Source organism: Rhagoletis pomonella, unplaced genomic scaffold (genome assembly GCF_013731165.1).
Source record: "Rhagoletis pomonella isolate Grant_MI unplaced genomic scaffold, Rhpom_1.0 Rhpom_scaffold_00002, whole genome shotgun sequence".
NCBI lineage: Eukaryota > Metazoa > Arthropoda > Insecta > Diptera > Tephritidae > Rhagoletis > Rhagoletis pomonella.
Genome location: NW_023458556.1, coordinates 67,662,650 through 67,688,799, shown reverse-complemented (window position 1 = coordinate 67,688,799; position 26,150 = coordinate 67,662,650). Strand labels below are relative to the sequence as shown.

The window sequence follows — 26,150 nt, the reverse complement described above, 5'->3', positions numbered from 1 at the left end:
GGTCAGGGCCTGTCTGTATGCGGTTGGGTAAAGCGGTTGTTTAATGAACCTCTGCAATTCATCCGTCAGTTCATAGAGATGCCTCCGGACGTGCCTTTGCGAGGGCTCTTCTGCATGCAGCTGTCTATTTGGGTGACCACGTCTGTGGCTCCCTACAAGAAACTGTTTGAAGAGCATTGTGTAATGCTCCTTGATTGGGAGCAACTGGGGCTCGTCGTGGAAGTGGTGTTGGGGCGACATCAGAAGGCATCCCGTCGATGTCCGAAGTGCCGTATTCTGGCAGGTCTGTAGCTTCATACAATGCGTCTTACGGGTCCCCGGCGACCACACGGGCGCTGCATAGTTTAGAACCAGCCGGCCAATTGCCTTGTATGTTGCCAACAACGTTTCTTTGTCGTTGCCCCAAGTGCTGCCGGTCAGCGACTTGAGGACATTGTTGCGGCGCTGTACTCTGTTGACAATTGCGGTTGTGTCCGCCGAGAACGAGAGCAGACTGTCGAAGATGACTCCGAAGATTTAGGGTTATTCACCGTCGGTATTGTTTCGCCATCAACGTGAATACCCAGTTGCAGTCTGACCTCCAACGTTCAGGTGGTGAATAAAGTTGCCGAGGATTTCGTACGGGAGAGGGTAAGGGTCCTTGCAGTGAAGAAGCGAGAAAACTCGGCGATATAACCGTTTACTTTCAAGCACAAGCCATTAATTCCATTCCCAGGCGCCATAATCGAGCAATCGTCAGCATAAGAGACAATAGTGACTCCCTCTGGTGGTTGAGGGAAGTTTGAAATTTGTAACTGACGTCTGCAGTGTCTGTTCACCAGTAGGTGCGGCAGCAAGCGGCGTCTGTCTTGGAGCAAGCGGCGTCTGTTTTGGAGCAAGCGGCTCGATATATAAACGTGTATTCGGTTGCGAAACCACCCCCGTCCCAGCAATGGGATCAAATCGTAGCAAAAGATAGAAATTAGTTGTTATATTAAGGTCATATGCATATTTACTGTTTTTTAAAACATCACAATAGCAATTGTTTCTTTTACAGTGGCGTTTTCCAAATGCGGAACTTATAGAACTAAACACTTTCTGCCACTTACGCTTTCGCCATAAATAGGTGAAACTTTACTTAATTTGAGAATATCGATAATTCTACTTCTACCTAATATTGCCTCTATTGAGCCGCTTTTTATCTGTGGCAAGGAATCCATCGAGGAAGTAGTTCCTCTTTCCGCAACTTCGTATCCCTCTCGCACATTGAATATTTCTGTCTGTTATGCGAAAATTGTTCGGTGGTGCATATTTACATATGTTTCAGATGTTTTTGGCCAGACGATTCCTATACGGTTGACAAACGGGCTCGATTATTAGCATAAACCGCCTTTATTTGCTTTGCCTCATGCATTTTCCTTTTTAAAATGCGCATAAGCACCCGAACAAATGCACGAAATTTTTGGGAATTTACTCGGATCTGGGGAATTTTCGATGACAACACTGGTAAAAACGGCCAGCTGCTGTGTTTCGTGTCCGCGGTAGCCGAGTGGTAAGAGCTGCGGGCTACAAGCCTGTAGCTGCCAGGTTCGATCCTCGGTTGGAGCGATTGCGAAAAAAAATAGTTTTTATTATTTATTTTATATTTTTTTTTTATTTTACACATTTGATTTATATATATCATTTTACGTTATTTTACTTTCGTTTGCTCTATTTGATATCATTTTATTTTATTTTTATTTTACTATTAGTTAATTTAAATTTTTAGAACTGAATTTTATTAAAAAGTCAACAACAACTAACTGAAAGCAACGTAAAAATATATAGAACTTATAAAAAAAGAATGAAAACGAAATAAATGAAAATTCTACTGGCCGCGGGACTCGAACTCACGACCTTGCGGCTCGTTTACCCGCATTACCGCCGTCTGTAAGGGTAAAATTATTATGCGCATATGTGTACCAGATTAAATGCATAAGCTTTGCCGTCTGTCACAGCTTTATACGGGTGACAAAAGGGCTCGCATATTTGGATAAACAGCCCTTAGTTCCATTAACTCATGCATTTTCCTTTTTCAAATGCGCATAATTAGCCGAATAAATGCACGAAATTTTTGGGAATTAACTCGGATCAGGGGAACTTTCGATGACAACACTGGTGAAAACGGCCAGCTGCACAGTGGTTCGGATAGCAGATCTAGCTGGACGAAAGTCAAAATATTTTTGTTTTTAAAATAGTTAATGGTACTTGGAATACATTCCTGACAATACATTCAAATAGAAATTGCATTTATTAAAGCATTAAACATATGGAAAGATAAAAAAGTAAGTCAACGCCGTCTATTTGAGAACTCTATTTTAAAAACTGAAATTTAACTTAAAAGATTGCTAATTACACTCACAAATATTTGAATAATTGCAAATTGGCTTTATAAACCAACAATTACACTTATTCCGCTATAGATTCAGAGGTCATAACGCAATTTGTGGACTCGGTGTTAAAACAGTATACTCGGTATTAAAACAGAAAACTACGTGGAGTTGTCAACACTTTGGTTATGTACGAGTAAAAAAAACAAATCTTAAATCGCGAATATTCTGCTTCCTGATATTAAAAAATTATACAACAGGCATGCAAATCTTTAATTTTTTTCTGAAATTTATTTGTGTTTCTTGGTGAGTTCTTAAATTTTAGTTTTTAACAAAAACCATATCAATCCAAGTTTCAAACTTTGTGCAATATTTGAAAAAAAAAAACAAACTTTCGCAAAAATTTCGATGCTTTTAATTAGGTTTCTTAGAAAGATATTCAGTATGCAGTTTTGTAGCCCATTCAATTTTAGTAAAACCAAAGAACGTAGATAACAAGAAGGGACAACTCGTTATGTTATAATTGTGGCGAAAGTGCGCAACAGGGGCGTGCCTTCTCTTTTCATCCAATCAAAAAACGCACTAGGGCAAAAGAGAAGGCACGCCCCTGTTGCGCACTTTCGCTACAATTATAACGAGTTGTCCCTTCTTGTTATCAACGTTCTTTGGTAAAACAAAGTGCAAGTTTGAAGTACCTAGGGCTTTTCATTGATTTTTGGCAATTTTTTTCTGTTGACGATGTCAGTCATTTTCTTCCATACGAAGTATGTTCGATGATTTTTTTTTATATGGAGAATATGAGTAACACCTTCAACAACAAAAAAAAGTTTTAAACCTGGATTTACAAAATTTCTTTAATAACGAACAAACTACATTTTTATGAAAAAAGTAATTAAGATTAAATAATAATAAAATAAATAGTCAAAACTAGTCAATATGTGGGTGTCGCATAGTTATGATACGGACTATTTTTATTAGAGAATTAACTGTTCTATTAAATTATTTTAAAATGTACTAAGTCATTGTTATTGTGAACTGAAAATAAAAATCAAAATATAAAGCGAAATATTTTTATTAAACTTTAACAAATTTGTAATCGTTTTAATTATAATCTCTGAACAAAACATTTTCCATGTTGGATCCGCCATTTTGAATTTTTGGTAAATGACTTTAGATACGTAATCAGCGACCCAGAAAACCTCCAGATACCCAGTTTCATAAAAATGTATTTTTTTTTTAAATTTCCGTTCGCCATTTTGAATTTTTGACAAGTGACTTTAGGTTCGTAATCCGCGACCCAGAAATCCCACCGATGCCCAGTTTCAGGAAATCTATTGATTCTTTAAATTTTTCGCCTGCCATATTGGATCCGACATTTTGAATTTTTGGTAAATGACTTTAGATTCGTAATCAGCGACCCAGAAAACCCCCAGATATCCAGTTTCATAGAAATTACCGATTTTGTATTAATTTTCGTCCGCCATATTGGATCCGCCATTTTCAATTTTTGATAAGGGAATTCAGATTCGTTATCAGCGACCAAAAAATCCCCTAGATAAGGAGTGGTGTAAAAATCCATCAAAGAGTATTTGTTTAACTAGTTTCGTCCAGCTAGATTTGCGACCCGAACCACTGTGAGCTGTTGGCTTTTGTACAAGTAAGCAAACAAGGAAGCGAGTTTGGCGTCCGCGGTCATTGTGCATACATTCAAGTGACAAGTGTTATTATTCTGCCTGGAAACCGCCTAGAAAATATTTACATAGAAATGTAAAACGTAGAAATAACCTGTCAAACTGTTATACAGGGTGTTTAAAGGCATGTAGAAAAAGACTAAAGTTATTAAAATAACCTTAATAATTGGCAAAATATGCTATGTTTATATAGCAGCTTAATATTTTAAAGCATTTTGGTCAATGACTCCTAAACTTAATATAACTTTTCTTGCTGGTTTTGTCAGAGTCCGTTTAAAGGTTTTTTTTTAGGTAGAATACGTCTTACGTTCGATATAGAGGCTAAACTCAAATGTTGTAGTTGTAATTTTTAGAGCTTCACGAAAACGCTCATTACACGAGAACTGATGAAGCGATTTAAAAAAAAAGTGTGGTGTTTCAAAGATAAAATGCCAAGCCTTTCGACAGATTCATTCTTGTAAGTGACCAATTCGGTTTCTGTCTTAGAAACAACGGTAAATATTGGCTTATTTTGGGGTCAATTTTGAGCCTTTAAAGTGCTCTAGCAACTTGTGATTTGCAGATATAACTTTCATTTTCGGTATATAGGTTCCTTGGAGCAATTGAAATATTATCGTGTACAAAGTGTATATGAATTCAACAAATATTAAGCTGTATAAGGCAAAAAATATTTGAAAAAACTAGCTAATGTTTTTTAATACCAAATGCTCGAAAACCGCTCGAATGATTTTGTTTTCTTTAATCAAAAACTCAACGTTTTTCCTTTCCTTTGGTATATGGGATGTATTGGTTGATATCTTCTAAGTATGTTTATTTTATTCAAATGTATGGGCATAAAAAATTTTCCATACAAACATTTCGATTTCGTACATTTTGTTTACGTTAATTAAAATCTAGACTTCTTTTGCAAATTCAATAAGCCATAAATAAATTGTGGCCCATTTTTTAATTTTGGCCTGGGAGAAATAATAGAAACAAGGTATTACTTCTAAATAAATTAAACTTTGACCCAACAATTTTTACAAAAATATTATTGTTTCAATAGTTTATTGAACCGCCGCCTTGTCTGATTACCTTTTCGCATATTCGGTGCATCGAATTAGCCAAGTTTGCACAAACACTTTCGGAATGGAATACCACTGTTTTAGAATGTGGCGCCTCAATTCGTCTTTTTTGCTGGCTTTAAAAGGCTCGATAAGTCTGCCCAAAGGTGTTCAATGGGGTTGAGGTCTGGCGATTGAGACGACCACTACTTTACCAGTTTCGATGCATGCTTAGGATCATTATCCTGCAGTAACTTCCACCGCAATGGTTTTCCTCTTTAGCATAGGGAAACCTTTTCGTCTGTAATATGTTTACATAGTCAACCGCGTATATTTTGCTCTTTATTAAAAATATTGGACCAACGCCTTCCTCCGGGAAGCAGCCCCATACCATAATGGAACCCCCGCTGTGCTTAACCGTTTTTTTCGTGTATTGTGGATCAAAGGACGTTTTACGTAATGTTTTCCATCCGAACATATTAATTTTTTTATTAAGGCTATAGCACATTTTTCCAATTTTGTCGGAAAATTTGTTTTCTAGCAAAAGCAAGTCTGCTGATTTTGTTTTTAAGGCTCAGCAACGGTATCTTTCTAAGGATTCTGGCTGGAAGTTTGCCTTCTTCCAATCTGTACCTAATGGTTCGGCTTGTTACATCTAAATTAAATTCTGTTTTCAGCTATCTTGAGGACAGAAAAGGGTTAGCTTTGCAATGCCGAACTAAACGCCTTTGATCGCCAGCAGTAATTTTTCGTTTTCTGCGTCATGTTTCTGGTTATTTTACGCTATGAATGACAGTGAACACCTTCTTTTTGGAACAGTCCACCATATCTGCTATCCGAATTTCCTTGTGTTCTTCAACTTATTAACCGACTTCAAAAAAGGAGGAGATTATCAATTCGTCGGAATATTATTTTAATTTTTTTTTTATGTATGTTACCGCATAACTTTGGACCACGTCAACCGATTTCGAAAATTCTTTTGCATCGGAAAGGTGGTGTCTCAGAGGTCGCCCCATACAAATCTGGTTTGGATCCGATAACGGTACTCCTAAATTTTTATAAGAGATATGAAGTCGGTTTTATTTTGCTTAAAAATTACTCGTTATTAATTCTTCTCCTATTCCGTGCAGTGTTTAGCTCGGTCCATTTTATTATTTTTTATGTTTCAATAACCTATAGTATAGCTTTTATTTAGTTAACATTTTTTGAAAACGCAATTAGAAATGTCAAAAATAAATAATTTACCTTTTAAAAGCAACAATATCAACAAACACGTTTTGTTTCTATTATTTTTTCCAAGCGCAACTATTCAATTGTTCACTCTCTCGCACATAAAGTGAAAATGAGACAAACTAGCAGAATAAAATGTTTTGCAAAAGAACAACCACTAAAGGTCTGATTATGCATACTTCGCATAACTTCGCACAACCATTTGTACCAGGCAATAGAAATTTAACTTAAAAAAATGTGAAGAAAAAATCTAAACTCAACAGATCGCTAAGTTTTTAAAGGTTCTGCTAATTTCTGGGTAATGGAATACATACAAAATACATACAAAGTACATACGAAATTACAGTTTGAAGTTTATGCGAAGTTGTGCGAAGTATGCATAATCAGACCATAACTCATGAACCAACGACTACAGATCACGCAATCCGCCCTCGTTGTATTTGTAATCGAATTTCAGAAAAAAAGTTTTCGTAGCGTTTTTGATGTTTTTCCCTTTTGTTTACATCGCTTCGAGGTGGCTTTTTTAGCAATTTGATGTGTTTTATGTGCGATTTTAATTTTAGTTTTGATTTATCAGAAATTTGTGATGTAAAATGAAGTGCTTTGTGATTGTAACAAGTTTGTGCGTTTGTTTGGTCTGGCAAAAGGCCTAAATTTACGTGGCCGCACATTTGTGGCCAGAACGTTGGCAATGAAAAATCGACCCGTGCCGATAATATGCGATTGTAAAGCACTCTCAATCATGAAAACCATATTTTATGAACTTTTTTTTGCTGATTGTCATTAAGTTTCACTTTGTATATTTTATAAGAAATACCAATTTAATCGCACTCAATCCCCGCGCCTTTTTCGTTTTCTTTATTTGTTTTCATTCTTAGGCAGATGTCAAAAACGCTCAGAAATTTACTTTTTTCATTCTTTTCCGATTGCGTGATCTTGTTAGTTGGTTCATGCCACTAACTGGTATTTGTACAGGGTGCACCATTCCAGGAAATATATTTAACTAGTGTTGATATAATAGATTTAATATTTCCCAATAAGTTGTTTCTATTATTTTTTCCAACACTGTATGTACATATGAATGCATAATACGCGAAACTTTTTTCGTCATATCAGATCTGTACTGTTCGTACGATTTTACAAAATGAGGTATCAAATTAAAGGGCTTGGCCTGTGGATGTGCAATAACTTCTTATTTTTTTAAAAAAGAGTTGCCACCTGATAAAAACTTAAGCTAAAATTATTTTTAAGTTGAATAAATCGATCGAAATGGTTTTGAAAAGGCTTTATTTAATTATATGTAGAAGGGCTGCTACGTGTTTCAAAGAGCAAGTTCAACTTAAATAAAGGCAGACAAATTGAAATGTACATCCTGATATGGATGTCCGACGAAATAGGTTGTGGTTTAAAAATATTTTGCAGAGGGTTGCCACCTTGTTACAAAGTTAGATAAAATATAAGCAATAGGTTAAATAAATTTCTTCAATATGAATACAAATCAAAATTGCTTTGAAGAAACTTTATTTCGAAACTGCATGTAGGAGGGTTGCCACCTGATTTTATAACTAAATTCAATTTTAATTAGGAGTATTAGATAATTTAAACATGTATCACAATACAAGTGTCAGACGAACAAGGTTTAACCAGGTTTGTGTTTAAAAATATTTTGAACAGGATTGCCATCTGTTTGAAAAGTCGAATTAAGTTAAATTATATGAAAAATTGAAATATGGGCGTCAAACAAAGGAGTATTAAGAAATATTTAGTTTGAGCATTTATAACATTGAAGAGGGTTTCCACCTGTGTAAAAAGTTAAACTCAAATTATTTAATAAAACAAATGAATTATTAAAGTATGGATAAAAATTGACATGGGTTAAAAATATTTTCTTCTGCACTTTATTTAGAAATTAAACTCAACTTGAATTAAGGAAATTATATGCATAATTCAAATTTGTATCGCAATATGTGTGTAAGTCGAAAAGGGGTTGACAAGGATTTGGTTTTAAAATATTTTGAATAGAGTTGTCATATGTTTTAAAATTATAATTGAATTAAAATATGCATAAGTTAAATGAAATATTAAAAAATGACGTGAAACAAAGGTGGTAAGATATCCTAAGTTTGAATATTTAGAATGTTAAAGAGGGTTACCACCTGTTTAAAACGGTGAACTCTAATTATTCATTAAGTTAAAACAATTATTAAAAATATGGATATCAAATGAAATGGGTTAAAAAATGCTTTATTTATGAACTGTGTTTAGGGGCGTTGACACAATATCAGACGCACGAGATTTTTTTATTTCTTAACTATATTTAGGAGGGTTGCCAGCTGTTTCAGAAGTCTTAGCTAACTTATGAACAAATTCGGACTCTGACAAAACCAGCAAGAAAAGTTATATTAAGTTTAGGAGTCATTGACCAAAATGCTTTAAAATTTTAAACTGCTATATAAACATAGGAATTTATTTAATTCAATGCATATTTTGCCAATCATAAAGGTTATCTTAATAACCTTAGTCTTTTTCTACATCCCTTTAAACACCCTGTCTAACATTTTGACAGGTTATTTCTACGTTCCTACAGGATATTTCTATGTATTTTCTAGGTGGTTTCCAGGCAGAAGAAGAGCATTTGTCACTTGTATGTATGCACAGTGGTAGCTGCCAGGTTTGATCCTCGTTTGGAGCGATTGCCAAAACATTTTTTGGTTTTAATATATATTTTATTTTTATACCCGAGCGCACTTGCCCACAACGAATCGAGATAGATATAGACAACTGTATACATAAATGATCAGAATGAAAAAAGAAACTGATTAAGCGGTGACTGTCTTTCCGTCCGTCTGTCCGTCTGTGCACACGATAGCTCGAGTAAAAATTGAGATATCTTAACGAAACTTGGTATGTGTACTTCTTTTCAGCGTAGGACGGATGGTATTGAAAGTGGGCAATATCGGATAATAACCACGCCTACCTCCCATATAACATGAAAACTGTTATATTTTAGTAACTACTGTTCACTAAAAATTTGTATTTATAATAATTTTGAGACGAAAAAGATAATATTAGGGGGGTATATGCAACACTTTCGTATTCGGATTTTGCTACGAATCATAGAAATGGTATGCTGCAATCCGAATCGTATCTTCGCACTTTTGAAATTCGTAACAATGGCATGCCCAAAACCAAACGAGTCAAAAAGATGTAAATCGATGTGTTTGCAGGAAATATTAGGGGTGTTCTTTTTAACAAATAAATTAGCGTTTCGCATATACGTATATTTTTATCCACTGCTTTATATTTATTTATTTATTTGAACAAAAGTGGTGCTACAAATAAGATAAGAATCTTTTTAAAGCCCATCAAATTCATTTGGTATGAACGAACAAAAAATAATGTTTGTTGCCCCTTATCGAGAAACTTGGGTACGGTTTAGTTATTTGAACAATGATTTTTGGTTGTTGTATTCAAACGCACCACCCGAATCTAAAAACTTTAACATACACGTGTAGTCAAAGGATTAAACTTTAATTTAAATCAAAGGTTCCGAGTTCTGGTTTATTAATAAATTCGGTTTTAAACATTTTTTGTAAATTTCGATGTGGGTTCTGCGCAAAGATACAGTGGATGGCGTAGCCGGAGTTACATACATGCACAATAAATGTTGTATACCTTTCACAGTAGAAGAGGGGTTTCCGCACCTGAGAGTTCTCATTAGTAAGGCATGTAATCCCTAAGCGTGTCCGAATGAAGAAGCAAGCGCAACCGGGTGGTGGACCTTACAAAATGCATATTTTCAATGGCTGGGAAAAAGCTGTTATTGCATTAACTGGATTGAGAACCAGTTCTTCAGGAATAGGCGGAGTTATAGCTTGTGGCTCAACAATTCAACCAGAAGCTGACATAGATGTGTCCATGGTTACTATGCCCGACAGCACCACATACCTTTGTCAATCCATTGCTCAGAATGAAGAGAAGTCGATTAAGCCATGTCTGTCTGTCCGTCCGTATGTTCGTCTGTCCGTCCGTCCGTGTACACGATAACTCGAGCAAAAATTGAGATATCAACGAAATTTGGTATGTAGGTTTCCATTTATTCAAGGTATGTTGGTATTGAAAATGGGCGAAATCGGAATATAACCACGCCCACTTCCCATATAACGGTAATTTAGAGAAATACAAAATCTTCAATAAATCATTAAATATTAAATTCAACAATTTCTATGAGCTTGAGGCCGTTTTTAGTGAAAACTTATTGTGGAAAAGCAACAATAATTTGAAAAAATGGTAGAAGTGATAGCTATTTCGGAAATCACCACAAGGCCATAAAATAACAAAAAGAAATTAAATATTAAAGCTAATTTATTCAAAATTGATGCTTGCCAATTCTCTACCAAGAAATACGTTTGTGATAAAATTTTGGAAAATGGACTTGGCACCGCCCACTTATGATACCATATATGTATCTCGGTAACCGTTCTACCGATTTGTACCAAGCTCGGTATGGTTATTGTGCTTGCCACATAAAAGCAAAACGTTGAAAATTATTGAAATCGGACTAAAATTACGGCCGCTTTTCATATAACGGTAAATTTCAGAAATGCTTGAAACTTCAATATTTCGCAATTTAAGGACGCTAATTTATTCAAAATTGATACACCCCGGCTTGCCATGTAGCGGTAGCTTTCGGAAAGGTGCAAAACATATATTTAATACTTGCGCCGGGTATTTAATGTTTGGCTCCGCCCGAACTTAGACTTTCTTACTTGTTTTTTTTTTTTTTTTAGTGGTGGTTAGTGCTCTTGACGCACTGCTGCACTTACCGTCACCTTGTGTCTTCATACGTGGGGAAGACTTAAAAGCCACCTGCAGACTAAAAAGAACCGGATGTTGGTATAACACTGAGTGGCGGAAATTGGTGGCGCCAGAGATTTAAGCACTTGTGTATTCTCAATGCTACAGGATAGTTCGCCACCATTACCCTTGTTGAAGAGATTCTATAATGTTGAGTTCCCTGAGACTGAATGCTTGTTTAATTCCATCACTGAGACCGGACTAACACATTGTCGAATCTTCACTGATGGCTCCAAAACTGACTCTGGGTCATGATCTGGGGTCTTTTTCGAAGTTAATGGAAATAAGCTTCACTTTTCTATTGGGGAATATACTTTGGCCTTGCAGGCTGAGGTAAGTGCAATTCCCAAAGCCATGGACTACGTGGTGGAACATAGGTGGAGGGGAAGGAGTTTACGTGTCTGCAGTGACAACCAAGCTGCATTTAAGGCATTGGCCAGCCCTCTAACTACTTCCAAACTAGTTCGGCAATGCAAGTCTCGACTAAATCATGGCGGGTAAACATAGCGAGCTTGCTTTACTCTAGGTGCCAGGTCACTAAGGAGTACCTGGTAATGAGACATCTGACCATTTGGCCAGAATTGGCTCAGACAACAACCAGTTTTAGCACACCCATTTTCGGTCATCGAAGCAACCATCAGAAACTGGGTGAATACTCATCAATGGCTGGGAGGCTTCGAGGGGATGCAGGTGGGCAAAATTCATGTTGCCTTCAATCTCAGAAGGTCTATCTAGTTTTTTGCCCTCACTGTGCTTCTTGCTTGCTTGGTTGTTTGTCATCTATTTTTCTAGACTCGTTCTTTTCTCTATTGACAGTTTCTGAATTAAAAGTTTGGCGTAAAAAGCTTAGCCGTTTCGTGGTTTTGAGTTTTGTGTTTTAAAAATGTGAGTGATAAATATTTTCTGCCTCACTTTAGAACTCAGAGCGATAAAAATAAAAATGATGCCATCAACACAAATAAACTATTTTACAAATACTCCACGTACAAAGGCGTGAGTGAGCCGAACATTTGAGAGTTTATGATAAAGATAATGTAAATAACAATAGGGCTCGAGGTGCTCTTAAAAAATATAACTCCTCAGAGCGAGAGAGTATTTTGATGGATTTACGAGCTCCATTTTTTAAAACTTGCAAGTGTGTAATTACATTATTTTAATAAATAGAAATAAAAAATATTTTAGTTTTATTTTGGCCACTTCGAGTTTAGTTTTTGAATTCACCCGCGATGCAAATTTACATACATAGTTAGATCTAATCTCCACATTTAATTTTTTACAAGCTTTGGGAATATTTAGAAATGTATCAGCAGAGGGTTCACCGAAACCAGTCAATTTAAGGAAGGGGTCTACGAGAAAAAAGTTTGGGAACCTCTGCTCTATGGAAATTCCAAAAATTAGAATTTCTTTTTTTTTTTAAAAATCGATACTACCGGTGATATCACATATAAATTTTGGTCCCGATTTAAGTCGGTTAAGACGTGTCGCACAGGAGTCTAATTTCAGATTACCCTATGAAGACGTCTAAACCGACTCCAATCGGGACCAAAATTTATATGTGATACCTTCCGCTATGGTAGTATCGATTTTGGTTATAAGAGGAAAACAAAATTATTTAAATTTTTTGAGTCTCTATAGAAGAATCTGAACTTTGCCTCCTGTGCGACGCGCCTTAGTCGTATCCAATCGGGACCAAAATTTGTATGCGATATCTGTGACCGTGGTACCACGGATTGAGGGGGTGAGACTGAAAAAATCGTCCATTTGTTTTAAGGACCACATACATTGGGGTGGTAAAAAAAAAACATTTAAATGTTAAAAGAATACCCCTATTTTTTGTTAAAAAAAGAGATATTTAGAGCTGCCTCGAAGCCTATGAAGTTTTCCATGTATATTAGGGCGGTCCAAATGTTTTGATTTTTCCTGCTTCCGCCCCCAGAACTTAAGAATATCAAAAATAAGAACACGTATTTTTTATTTTGAAATCGGTGCCGCCGGGGCTTAGAAGTTTCCCATATATTTTACCTGGGGAAAATAAATTTTTTCATAGAATTTCTATAAATTCGTTAAAATTGAATATTTTTTTTTATCGAATAAGACTATTTCCCTTCAGAAGTCTTCCAAAAATAACGCTATGATCCTTATTTAACTTAAGAATTTTAGAAGTGTGTTTTAATAACCGATAATTCTATCTTTCATATACAAAAATTTGTTATTTTATGTTTTCATAACCAAATCACACGGGAATAGCTCAACGGATGTGCTTATTTTTTTTGCATTTTTGAATTTTAAATCAATGTTTCAAACTTTATCCTAAATTAAAAAAATCTTCTTTCTTCTTGTTGAAATTTCCTAAATTTTATATAAGGTTTGATTTAAGTATATGATTTTGGTTAAAGCTTGGACTATATTCATAGAAGAATACAAAAAATATTTCATCTGAAATCCTTCAGCCTTATCATGAGTTTCATTTTCCCCGAACCGGTTGACTCTTCACATTTAGTTTCCTTGCGTTCACTATGGGGGGATGAACAATTTTCGGGTGAATTGGTTTTCGAGCGAAACTCAGGATAAGGCTGATTATGAATATTAAAAAATATCAACACTCGGTAACTTGTTTATATGCTGTCTAATGTAACTAACCAGTTTAGTTATGGTTCAGGGTGCTAGCATCTCCGCATTTTATATAATCTATACCTAGATTAGTCGTTTTATTTAGCTATACTTACCCGCTATGGAAGCGCAGCGTTTAATTAGCGAATCAGAATGTATCCCTTCAGTTGGCGGTGTTTCGATTTTCTCTGTCGCAGCTGCCTTGCCTTTTGAATTCAGACGCATGACGGAACCTAGTAAAGCTCCAAATGACCACGAGCGAGCGAGAGGGGAGGTTGATTTTTGGGTCATCATATGTTTAGGTGTAATTTCAGGCGGGGTCTCGACATTTTCAATGACATTGTTATTAATGTTTTCTATATGATTGAAAGCAGCAGATCTTCCACTTTTCCCAAACGAAGGGGGACGAAGTGTTGCACCTTTATTGAAATCGTCTGGTGGCTGTACATTTTCTGTGGGCGCGCATGTTTTACTCGTTCGGATAGGTGTAGCATTCGGCGTGAAGAAAACATCTGAGACAGAAGAGTTGGTGCTGTGCGGAGTTTCCAGGACTTTGGCCATAGTCTTCGAGCCGGCAACTGCTGTCCTATGATTGTGCTTTGGCGACGTATGCGGTAAGGTGGACAACTGCGGTGTATTCGCTGCTTGTAACACCACGACGCGATTTTCCTTGTCTAAATGGTTTTCAATTTCTTTCGAATTTTCCGCGTCCTCATCTTCTTCGCAAGGAGAATCAAATCTTATGAGCTTCTTGTTTATGAGTGCGCCTGGTATGCGCGTTATAGGTGTTATTGGCGCCAAATTAGTGCTTACCACTTCCGCTACACTTTCCATCGTGGGCACAATTTTCTCCATTGCTCTGTCAAGTTGATCAGAGACAGCATAATAGTCCTGCTGGATCTCGCTGAATGCAGTGGTGGCAGTAATGATTTCAATACTCTCACATGTTTTATAGACGGAGTTGCCGCTGGAGCTTGATATACCACTGCTATTGCTAGTAGCGGACGATGAAGATGCTGTAGATTTATCAGAAGTCTTTGACGCATTCGAGCTGAGTTCATCGCTTATGCCACTAGCTACACTGGTCATGTGTTTGGTGCGCCTGATCACAATTGACTCGGTGGTAGTGAGTTTCTGCGAAGAGCGCAGTACTTCATGATGTAGATTTTGGTGCAAGCTGGATTTTCGCGCCGCAGAGGCAGTACTCGAGTGAAACTGGCTCATGCACTCTTCGCTTTGGGTGCGGCGAACAGCCGGCGAGAGTCGTAGATCGAGAGGGGAGCTCACACCAATGCTGCTGCTGTCAGTCGCCTGTGAGTCGAATATCTTTTTATGTAAAGGCGGCCCCTCGGCATCACCAGCCCGTGTCAATGGCAATACTCCGTGTTCGGCGAATGCCTTTTGTATGCTCTTTGACATCACCTGTCGCAAGGGCGTTACAGCGCTCATCTTACTACGTGGACCGCCTACTTTTAGGTAGCGATTAATGCTTTCCAAATGTGGCTTTGCTGGTGATGCGCCAGCGGTATTTGTCACTGCGGCAGCGACTGCGGGCAGAGCTGGGCTGTGATTGTCTGATTCGGCGCCAGTGTGATAAATACTCGAGACCTGGCCACCAGAGGCATTAAAAGTACGCTCGGTATGCTTGGTGCAAAGCAGCTCCGCATGCACTGGCGTCGAGGTTGTGCGCACTAGTTGCCCCTTAGGTCTGACAATGGCATCCAAACTCCGACGCATTGAGCTACTATTGATTGATGATATATTCTTCAAGGAGGAAATGCTGTCACTAACAAACTCCTCGTGTTTCAGCTTACTCTTGGCTTTCCAACGCAGATTAATTATGGACATCGGTGTCTCGTGGAATTCGCCGTTTTGACGGCGCTGTGGGGAAGTCTGCGTAGAAATTGTCACTTTGGCTAAGTCTTTCTGCATGGTGGTCACTGTGTCACAGGTCTGATCGCAACAACCCTGTTCAGGATAACAACATATTGGGACGGTTGTGTGAGTACATTTGGAGAAATTTTGCAATTCATCAATGCGATTGTAGACCTGTAGGGACATAAATACGTTGTATTATAAGCTGTAAGGCTTCGCCTCCTGAAAATCATATTTATTTATATAGGTATGGTAACCTTAGTGCAATTCCGGCAGCGCAGCGGCAGATGATGTTGCTCAACGTGCGCCAACATCTCTGCGTACATGTCCCGTTGCAGCGGCATTGGTTTACGTTCGCAAAGCGGGCAGAAGAGAAATATTTTGCTAGTTTCGCTTTCTTTCAAAGGATCCCCTAAATTGGTAGGCTCTAAGTTTCCGTCCACTTGATTTTTAACCTTGGGTTTCTCCACAATGATGGCATGTGTTTTTATTTCATGTTTGTAACGGCACTCGGCACAACAAAAGACTTTTTTACACACTCCACAAATAACCTTTAAATGAACTTTGGCTAGAACTCGATTTAATAAAAATATTCATTTTATTTTTACTTACATCGCTGTGTACTTTCATAGTTAATTATGCACGAAAAATAAATAAAAAATCTTTGATAATCGTATATCTTTTCTTAAAACACTTAAATCAATAAATATAAAAAATGTATTCAACCACACTTGAACGACATGGACATTGTTAGACGAAATCAACTTTAGCTGAATTAACGGATTTTCAGTAGTACTTGGTGACTGTGTTGTTGTGCACTAACATCTGCGGTATTTAACCTGCTAAATACCAATAAGTGGAAACTGATAAAGCAAAATACAAAAGTGATGACAACTTCTGTAGAAAACAGCTTTGGTAATTTTACACGGCGTCTGTATACTAAAAATAAGTTAGTCTGACATGTACCTAAAAAGTCCAGGCAAGGCTCTCTGCATAATGACCTGAGTTGCTGGAAAATAACTTTCTTAAAATCCTATCAGATCTCTTTTTCAAGATATCTTTAAAAGAAGATCACATGATTGTTCAGGTATGAGGTTTAGTTAGACAGCTAAAAACAATGAAATTTTGTGGGCATACATATATACTCAACAATCAAACAAAGTCTACTATACAAACCATCGATACGGTAGTCTATGAGTGATATCTCCGATATGACTGATTCTTCATCTAACAGCTGCATGGGAGCTATATCTTACAAAGCACGGATCATAGTGATTAAATCGGTAGACCTTTGATGATTGTTAAGTATTTAGCAGGGATGGTAATCATTATGAGAAAAATAATTTAAATCAGCATTTAATCATTATTTTATGAGATAATAATTATTGTTGAGTTTTATTATATGATTATTTATAAAATTGAAAAGGCCATAAAGGCGCAAAATTTTGGGACTTATTCCTTTTATTAGGGTGGTATAACTTTTGAGTTTTTCGAATGATCATTATTCTTAAGTGAAAAAATAAGACTCAATAATAATTATTATCTTTGAGTGAAAAAATAAAAATCATAAAATAGTCTATTTTTGAGCGAAAAAATGAAACTTAAATGTTAATTATTTTTAATTTTTATTAATTAAACTCGAAAATTAAAAATCATTGTAAACTACAATAGGACCAAGGCATGTTTAATAAGGTAGAAGTGACAACTAGCTCGAGCTCTCTTGTAGCTAGTTATAATGTCAAAAAACTGTAAACAAACAAATTAACCTTTTGAGGTGCGAGGGCTATGTTTGCTACAAATTAGTATCAATTGAAACGCATCAGCATAAATGCATACATATGTACGTTTACTAATTTTAAGAATTACTTCAATATACCTTCAAAAAATTTTAATTGCATTCGCATTTTATATGCACATATACATATGGACAGAAACGAATGCCTCATAAAGGAAACCACGCAAATAAAATGAAAGAAATGTTTTATGGAACTGTTTTACAAAAATTTTTGTTTTTATTCGCCCAATGCCTTTGCGCCTTTAGTTTTTTTATTTTAATATTTAATTCCAAAGAACATCCGGCACTTATAAAAAATTTATTCAACGTTTTCTTGTAAATTTATATGTAGATTAACTCTAACAATTTCTTGATAAAATTTTTGCAATGACAGATCTCTTTCCCGTTTAAGTGGGCCAGTAATAAAATCATGCTGAAATGACTTTCACAGACACGGGAAGAATATTCCAATTGAACAACGCAGCTGTTCTCACAACGAAGTCTTCTAACTTCGCAACTAGACGTCTTTAAGTATAGCACCACTTTAACGCCTTGGCTCTTGCCACGCTCGTAGTTCCTGCTCCTTTTCATTTTTGTATATGTATGTATGTATCTATAAATGCATGTGGTCGAAAAACAAAAAAAAAATCACACAATTCAAACTATCTCAAAGCACACAATTAAATTTTTAAATGAAAATTAGAAAATGCAACTTGAAAAGGGTTAAAAGTTATTCATGATTTGACATTATAGTCGGTGTTCAAAAGAGAGAAATGTCAAAATCACTTCTACCTTATTTAGTATGCCTTGCAAGGAACAGTCAGAAAAACCCAATGGCGAACAAATTGAGCGAGCGGTTTTATAGACCAAGAGCTCATGACCAAAAAACCCATCATACTTCAGATCGATTGAAATTTTTTGTGAGCTTAAAGCTTAAACAGACAGCAGAGTTGATCCGGATTAACTCGGACTTAATCCGGATCAACTGCAGTTAATTCCCGAGTTGATCCGGATCAACGCTGCCGTCTGTTTGTGCTTTTAGCTTGTTAATATATAAATCGATATTCGGAGGACTGGCTGCTGAACAGCGGTCTTGATTATGCGTTTTTAGCGGTTAAAGATGTCAGGCAACCTTGAATTCATTTTATACGCACTGTAAATAAAATTCTATCAAAATTTCATGTCATCTGAAGTATGTTGACTTATAAGTGCAAAAATGCACTTTCAACATGGGCTGGCAGTACTTTAAGGCCATCAGAATTGGCAGCCAACTTTGAATTCATTTTATATACACTGTAAATAAAATTTTATCAAAATTTCAAGTCATCTGAAGTATGTTGACTTATCGGTGCAACAATGCACTTTCATCATGGGCTGGCAGTACTTTAAAGGTACGACCGCACTAAGCGACACGGCGCGACACTTTTTGGTATACCGCACTGAAACTGCAGCGGCGCGACACTTTGCTGCAATTTTTTTTTTATTTATTTACATCAAAACCTTCAAACAAGATGGATGCCAGTGACGCTGATGTAATGCTAATGCCTTTTATTTTTATTTTCCTTGGCGAATTCTCCTCGAATTTAATGTTTCTTTACATAAAATTTTCTTGAATGAAATGCATGTGAATATTCACTCACAATTCGAAATCAATTTCTTCAAATTAAAAATATATTACGAAATGTTATGTCGCTCCGCTGGGTATACCGCACTATGCGGCACCGGAACTGCGTGACACCACGCGACGCGACATTTTTGCCTAGTTGATCAACTTTGCCGCGCAGCGTCGCGTCGCGTAGCTCCGCTGCAGCGTAGAGTGGTATGCTCTATAACAGGCATGCCCAACGCCGGCAGAACTCCATAAGCAAGTGCCCTGCGTTGGCAGAATTCAATAGGCAAGTGCCCTGCGCTGGGCACGGCTGCTCTATAAGAATATATGCAAAGAATATTTTGCCGCGCTGTGTAGTGTCGTGTCGCGTCGCCTAGTGCGGTCGTACCTTAAGACCACCATTTTCTATACACTGCAAATAAAATTCTATCTAAATTTCAAGTCATCTGAAATATGTTGAGTAATCGGTTTTCATCATATATGTAATACTTCTATATTGGCAGTAAGCTAGATTCTCAATGTGTAAGCATTTCGTAATCAAAGCGAGACAGTCTAGTACCGTTTTTGTCAATGTATTGTGTACGTGAGTGCCGTTTTTGGATGAGTGTTGTGTACATGTTTATTTATAAACGTATGTGTTCATTTTCTTTCAAACGTGTTTATTGATATATCTGTACTGTAGTGTTTTCGGACGGTACTAGCTCTTACTGCCAATATAGTACATATTACATAGTATTACATGCTTTTCATAGACATCTTCAATAGTTTAAAACGCATAATCAAGACCGCTGTTCAGCAGCCAGCCCTCCGGATCTCGATTTATATATTAACAAGCTAAGCTCACAAAAAATTTCAATCGATCTGAAGTATGATGAGTTTTTTGATCATGAGCTCTCCGTCTATTACCATTAAATGTTTTTATCACGATTTTACCCCATGATACTAAAAAGAAGGTAGTTCCATTGTCACTTTTCGTCGCCATATTAACAACCTGACAATTAAGTAGATTGTGACATTTCGTGCTACCGTATCCAATATCTAAAATGCTCCAAATTTTGTTATTAATTTTTTTGTTTATTTACAAACATTTTGCTCTAAGAATCGAAATTTGAATAAGCAAAGGTATTTTGTTGGATACGCCTAGGTTATTTGTACAATAATTTTGGGCTAATGTGTCCAAACGATTAACCCAAAGCGAAAAATTTTAACACACACGTGAGGTCAACCAATTAAACGTAAGTTTAAAATAAAGATTTAAAATTTTCAGATATAAATTTATGAATAAATATTTTTTTTTGTATCATGATTGAAGTTTTTTATTGCAGCGGTCGCCTTCGATAGGCAATGGCAAACCTCAGATATTACTAGCAGGAAAGATAAGCATAAACAAAATTTGCCGTTAGGAATCGCACCACAAACTGGAGGAAAAGCTCGACAAACACGAGGGCCAAATATTTTTTTTTTATTGAACCATAATTTTTCATGTGTAATTTTAAGTCATACAAAAGGCTATTTTTTTCTATGAAAAAATAATTTATTGTACGCAAATTCAATTCCTTTGAAAAAAGACTAGCGCCAACAATGCGTGTCGTCTGGTTTTGCTTTAAGCTGATTGAGGGCTGTTTAGGCTGCCTCTGCATGGGAACACAAATCGAAGGATTTCTAAATGTGGCAGTCTCGCAGGATTTATATCTTTACATTACCCTCTTTTCGGTATCCACATGCATCAGTTTTTTTGGTTGCTTAAATCTTTGCATGGAAAACGATCCATCGTTTATACGGGAAGTGATTTGGAACGGTTTCGCTTGCTTTGGCTACATTCTTGCATCAATACTAACCATGTATCACGCCGAAAAGGATTTATATTTAATTTACTTGTCCGACCTAGAGATAATCGAGGATGAGACTACGCACTCGCTTTTTAATTACTCCAAGTTTCAAGCCATATCTGCCATTGTCACCGGAGTTGTTCATTTGTTGCATTCGGTGCTCGCCGCTGACATATTATTTACAGATATCGCTGTCGCTAAAGCAGAGGAAAACGGTATTGAAGGGAAGAATCGATTTACTCTGTACTTCGGAGGTTTGTGGATTCATACACGCCTAATGAAATGGAAATGGTTTCGACGATTTGAGAGCAAAATGCTTACATCAGATATTGAATGATTAGGTTAAAATGAATAATGCGTCTATATGAGTGAAAGACTGATTTTTGTAAGTAATTTCTGCATTTTCTGTAAATTTAATTTCTTATTAACTCGTTAATCATATAAGTAAGTATATGTATTTTACATTAACGCATAAACGAAATACAACTTTTAACTCTTTCTGACCATGTCTATATAAGAATATATGGAACTAACAATAGTTTATAGTAATTTAGTAAACTAACCAATTTAAACAGATCGTCCCACGACAGTCGGGTCTACGTAACCTGAGCGGCCCAGATTCATATCTGTTCGAGGACTGTCAGTTCAGCTTCATTCCCGAAACCTCGTTCCTACGACAGTCGGGTCTACGTAAACGGAACGACCCAGATTCATATCTGGCCAAGGACTGTCACTTTTCAGCATCTTTCCACAAATGTTCTTCGGGGAATCAGTATGCTGTTACAACAACTATATTTTCCGGGGTAAGTATTTGATTGAGAACATTTGCTTGGATATATTCTGTCCATGTCTGCAGTTGGATATTAAATACTTAACTAAATGCATTGACCATACCAACTATTCGCGCGTTTGAATATGTATATTGTTTACGTATGCAAGTAGAATGTGGTAAACTAAGGGGATAGTTGATGTATGAGAGTACTACGATAAAAAATAAAACTAAATTAAACACTACAAGTAGATTAGTCGAGTTCGATCACTTCGACGACTCCTTTAGAAACGGGGTTTGGAGCAGCGCTGGCATTCTTACTAGAACTCGCTTCTTTTTCCGCAGAGGACTTCTGTAGAAATTCGCTGATGAGAGCATTTTTTGTTGGTTGTGATATTTGTTGTCCACGCGCCACAGACATTAGAAGAGGCACCCGCTTTTTAACCTTTGTTGTTGCTTCTGCTGGTGAAGGAGTTGTTGTTGTGGTTATTTCCGCTATTGGTTTGCTTTCATCAGAAGTTGTTTTTAAATCTATTGTTGTCTGTGCCGTTTTTACAGTTTTAGGAGATTTAAGCGTATCCGTCTTCGCTGTTAGAACTTTTGTGAACTGAGTTATTTCAAGATTACTTCTTACCTTTTTCTCCTTTTTAGGATGGCCGGCCGATTTATTTTTTCCTTTTTTTGTTTTGGACTCTACTTCGATCTCTCCTTCCTTTTCCTCATTACCAACTACTTCTGTCGTTTCTTTTGCAGTTGCTTCTTTTTCAACTTCAATCTCAGCCCGTGTACTTTCATCCGTTCCGACTCTTGGTTGCAATGTGTACTTCCAAGTGTTACGTAAACCCAGATTTTCCAAATCCATCTTTTTTAATACATCGGCAGATACAACCCAGCACAAACGTTTTTTATTTTTCTTCTTATTATTTTGTAAAACCTTTACCGAATCTGTAATTGTCCATTCTGCAAAATCGTCAATTTTTTCTCGTACTATCGATTTGATGGGTCCCCGAACTTCTCCGTTCTTTATAGATTCCTCATTGGCTTCCAAGAACGCTATAAATTCTTTTATTAGGAAGTTTTTGGAATGTTGATTGCCGTGTACTAGGCACACTAAGTCCTTCAGCATTCGATCGGTTAATTTGATGGGTTTCACCTTTTCAACCGTTTTCTCGTTTCCGTTGGATGTTGGAGAACCAAGTTCACTCTTTTCGGGTACTTCAGGATCTTCCAGTAGTGGTGGACGTTCGCATAACATTGCACGGATGTTTAAGGTATCCCAGATAATTTTCGGACACAACGCGGGTTGATTGCCGTTTTCATCTATCCAAATACAGCCAATAAGGCGTGGCTTGATTTTTTCCGTTTTCTTTTTCATCTCTTGTGCAAACTCTTGTTGCAGCACTCGCAGTTTAGCCTTTTGTGCCTCACGTGTATTTGCATCGAGAACCTCATCTTCATTTTGCAACTCTTCTTCGCTGAGATGGCCATGTGGAACAAACCATTCATTATCAACCTCATAGTCTTCGTCCTCCGACTCTTTCTCCTTTTCGTCATCACTGCCATCTAAGGATTCGCCAGGCTCTTCTTCTTCCCACTCAAGGTCAGAGTCGACTTCATAGTCAAAATGTTTCTAAATAAAAATACAAGGAAAAAATAGTTTAGTTTCAGAAGTTGTTGCTATTGTTATCAGTTCCAGTAAACAATGAAGCGGTCTCTTTAAATGTACTAATATCAAGCATTACTTTTTCTACGTCTAAATATTTCTACATAAAAATATCCAAACTGTGAAATTTCTTATGAATTTTACCTAGCATAATTCAAACTACAAAATTTAATCGCAAACAAAACTGACCGTATCTTGTACAAATGGGCGCCTTGGCTTTATAACGCTCGTTCTTTTCCTCCAAGTACCGTAATAGGGTGGTCTACGATTCTCATGGAATTTATAAAATTTGGCCCGAAAGGTTTCAATGGGAGCGTGTGTTTCCTCAACAATTGCCAATCCTGCACGATCAAGATCATCATCTGAAAAGGTAATAATTAATTGGCGAGTTCTTTATAACTAAGTAAGTATAATAACCTATGATTTGAATGTCGTCATCAGATGCTTTCGTATCTACTGATATGCGTCTCCATCTACCAGGGTTTACTTTGCCATTTTTCAATTCCGCTAGGTACAAATCTTGGCTTTTGGGCAAGCTGTCCATGCACGCATCAACGCATGAGTCTAGTTGCTGCTTTCGCTCTGGGGATAATTGTTTGCGACGTACAGGTGCCAACTTCATATCACCTTTCACTTCAAATGGACGAAAGGCGAGTGTTTCAGGATCACAACCATCATCCTGATACGCCTGCTGCTGGCCTGCATCACCATCTCCATTTGATATGCATTTTGTTTTGAAGAACTTTTGAAAAGCTTCCGCCTCCTTCTTGGCTTTCAAATCTGCGCCTTCCTTGCGTTTACGCTCCTCTTCTTTTTTACGTAACTCTTCTTCCTTTGCTTCATTCCGCTTCCGCTTTTCTTCGTTTTTGGCCTCCTGATCTGCCAGACGCTTCCTTTCCTTGTCCTCTCGCTCTTTACGTTTCTGTTCGTCACGTTCTTCGCGTTCTTTGCGCTTTTGATCATCCCTTTCTTCCCGTTCTTTGCGTCGCTGCTCCTCACGTTCTTCTCGTTCTCGTTTTTTTGCCAACTCTTTGGCTTCTTTCTCGCGCTGTTTTTGCGTTCTTTCTTCTTGCAACCGGCGCTCTTTTTCTTCACGCGCTTTGCGCCGCTGTTCCATTAATTTAATTTGCTTAGGTGTTAGGTTTTTCTTCAGCGCCGTATTTGAATCTTCCTTAGTTATTTTTGGGGTGCCTCGAACTTTATGAGCGCTTTCCTCAGCATACGATTTTGATTCCTCATTGACCGTAGACGAATTTTCAGAATCTGAAGAACTCGCGATAACAACAGAGATATCTGCGGATTCTTTATCGGTAACTTTTGCCTGGAAATCTTCCGTTGACGATGTGATCTTTTCTATTGATTGTTTTCCTTCTGTTGCCGTAGGTTCAATCTTAGTTGCGGAACCCGAAATTACATCCTTATCACTTTTTACTGTAGAACTATTTGAATCATGGCTCTGGACTTTGTCTTTGCTAGATTGTACAGACGCAGGTTTCGAAGAATTAGATTCTTCACGTTTATTGGCAACATTATCTCCATCTTGAGATTGAACTACATGATCTGATGCGCCCCTTTTTGAAGCAATCGTAATAGAACTACATCTGCTGTCTAATTCTGAGTCAAGAACATCAGTTTCGATTCCGCCAATTTCTAGTACTAAAACATTGGAATTCACTTCCGATCCTGAATTGCTTACTTCTTCGACAGTGGTAGTGCACACTTTATTCGAATCCAAATTGATTACCCCTTCAGCCTGAATTAAAATAAAGCAAATAATACATTAAAGTTATCTATATTACAAATCTTAACAATCATAATCAAGTTATTAATGTAAATGCGAAAGTCTATAGACTTTCGTACAAAACAACATTTTGAGAAAAAATTAGCTAGGATCTTTCTATATTCAGCTAAAAATATTGTGTGAAGGGCGATCGGACACGATAACTACATATAAATCAAAGTGTAATAAACATAATAGGACAAATCGCACGTTTAATAATATTGAGATGTAATTCAAAATTTACGTTTTTGGAGATTTCTACATAAAATTAATGGGTTCCGTAAGACAAGTCGAAAATAAAAATGTCGAAATTTCAAATTTTTTTAAATCTCGAAATGTTTTGCCGAAACGGAAAATGTCGAAATCGTATCCTTTCGAAATGAAAAAGGTCGAAAAAGCTGCAATACGTCGAAAATGACAAAAAAAAAGCAGAAAAAGTTGAATGTTTGAAAAAAATAAAAATTAAGTGTTCAGAGTAGGAGTAGCTTTTCAAAAGTTCTAGAGTTCCTAAGAAGGAAAAAGAAAGTTCTGCAAAATTACGCCGAAAAAAACTTTTTTTTCGAATAAGTGGTCGAGGTTAAATTTTTGAAAAAATTAAAATTATCTATGTGTTTGTTTCTTAACATATACTAAATGTGTCATTTCGAATATCGGTAGTTCCCTTACATTTTGGGTTTTTTTAAATATGTTAGTTTTTTCAATATAGTAAAAGTTTTGAAATGTTAATTTACGTTCGTTAATACCAAGTTATCTCTTTAATTATACAACTATTAAATACTAGCTTTTACCCCTTTTCCATCAAAAAATCCGGTTTAAGCAATATTCGAAAAATCAAGATTTCGAAAAAAAAACCGTCTATAGATTTCAAAAAAAAAAAAACGGTGGAAACCAGTTAGGAAAAACCGAGTCAATTATCCTACTGCCTACACCTCTTTTTTCATATCAAAATCCCATTGGTATATTTCATATTTTATTCGACGTGTCATTTAAATTTATTTTATCTTTTTGAAAAGATGGCAACCCTCCAAAAATATTTTTACAATAATGCATCTTGTTTATCTCGTTTGATACC

At 36.6% G+C, this 26,150-nt stretch overlaps 3 protein-coding genes and 1 long non-coding RNA gene across 4 annotated transcripts in view; 1 reads left to right on the top strand and 3 right to left on the bottom strand.

Moving 5' to 3' along the window:
- Positions 1–16,284, bottom strand: part of LOC118754438 (mitosis initiation protein fs(1)Ya) — a 25,383-nt gene extending 9,099 nt beyond the window's left edge. Inside the window, exons 1-3 of the mRNA XM_036489317.1 lie at positions 16,267–16,284; positions 15,912–16,205; positions 13,896–15,828 (exon numbers count right to left, since the gene is read on the bottom strand). Coding sequence (XP_036345210.1) covers positions 13,896–15,828; positions 15,912–16,205; positions 16,267–16,284 — 2,245 coding nt within the window. The remainder of the gene's footprint in view (positions 1–13,895; positions 15,829–15,911; positions 16,206–16,266) is intronic.
- Positions 4,951–6,442, bottom strand: LOC118734017. Its single transcript, XR_004992317.1, has 3 exons — positions 6,328–6,442; positions 6,021–6,255; positions 4,951–5,953 (listed from the first exon to the last, which is right to left on the bottom strand). It is a non-coding gene; the product is annotated as an uncharacterized LOC118734017 (long non-coding RNA).
- Positions 16,285–20,054: 3,770 nt separating the features above from the next.
- Positions 20,055–26,150, bottom strand: part of LOC118734014 (chromatin assembly factor 1 subunit A-B) — a 9,543-nt gene continuing 3,447 nt past the window's right edge. Inside the window, exons 2-4 of the mRNA XM_036463698.1 lie at positions 23,716–25,051; positions 23,488–23,660; positions 20,055–23,265 (exon numbers count right to left, since the gene is read on the bottom strand). Of these exons, the coding sequence (XP_036319591.1) occupies positions 21,889–23,265; positions 23,488–23,660; positions 23,716–25,051 (2,886 nt within the window). The 3' untranslated portion in view covers positions 20,055–21,888. The remainder of the gene's footprint in view (positions 23,266–23,487; positions 23,661–23,715; positions 25,052–26,150) is intronic.
- Positions 20,585–21,203, top strand: LOC118734015. Its single transcript, XM_036463699.1, has one exon. It carries the CDS (start codon positions 20,619–20,621, stop codon positions 21,201–21,203), a length of 585 nt encoding a protein of 194 aa, XP_036319592.1. The 5' UTR covers positions 20,585–20,618.

Excerpts from the sequence above, each read along its gene's own strand:
- LOC118734015 (XM_036463699.1), top strand. The coding sequence starts at position 20,619 with ATGCGTGTCGTCTGGTTTTGCTTTAAGCTGATTGAGGGCTGTTTAGGC.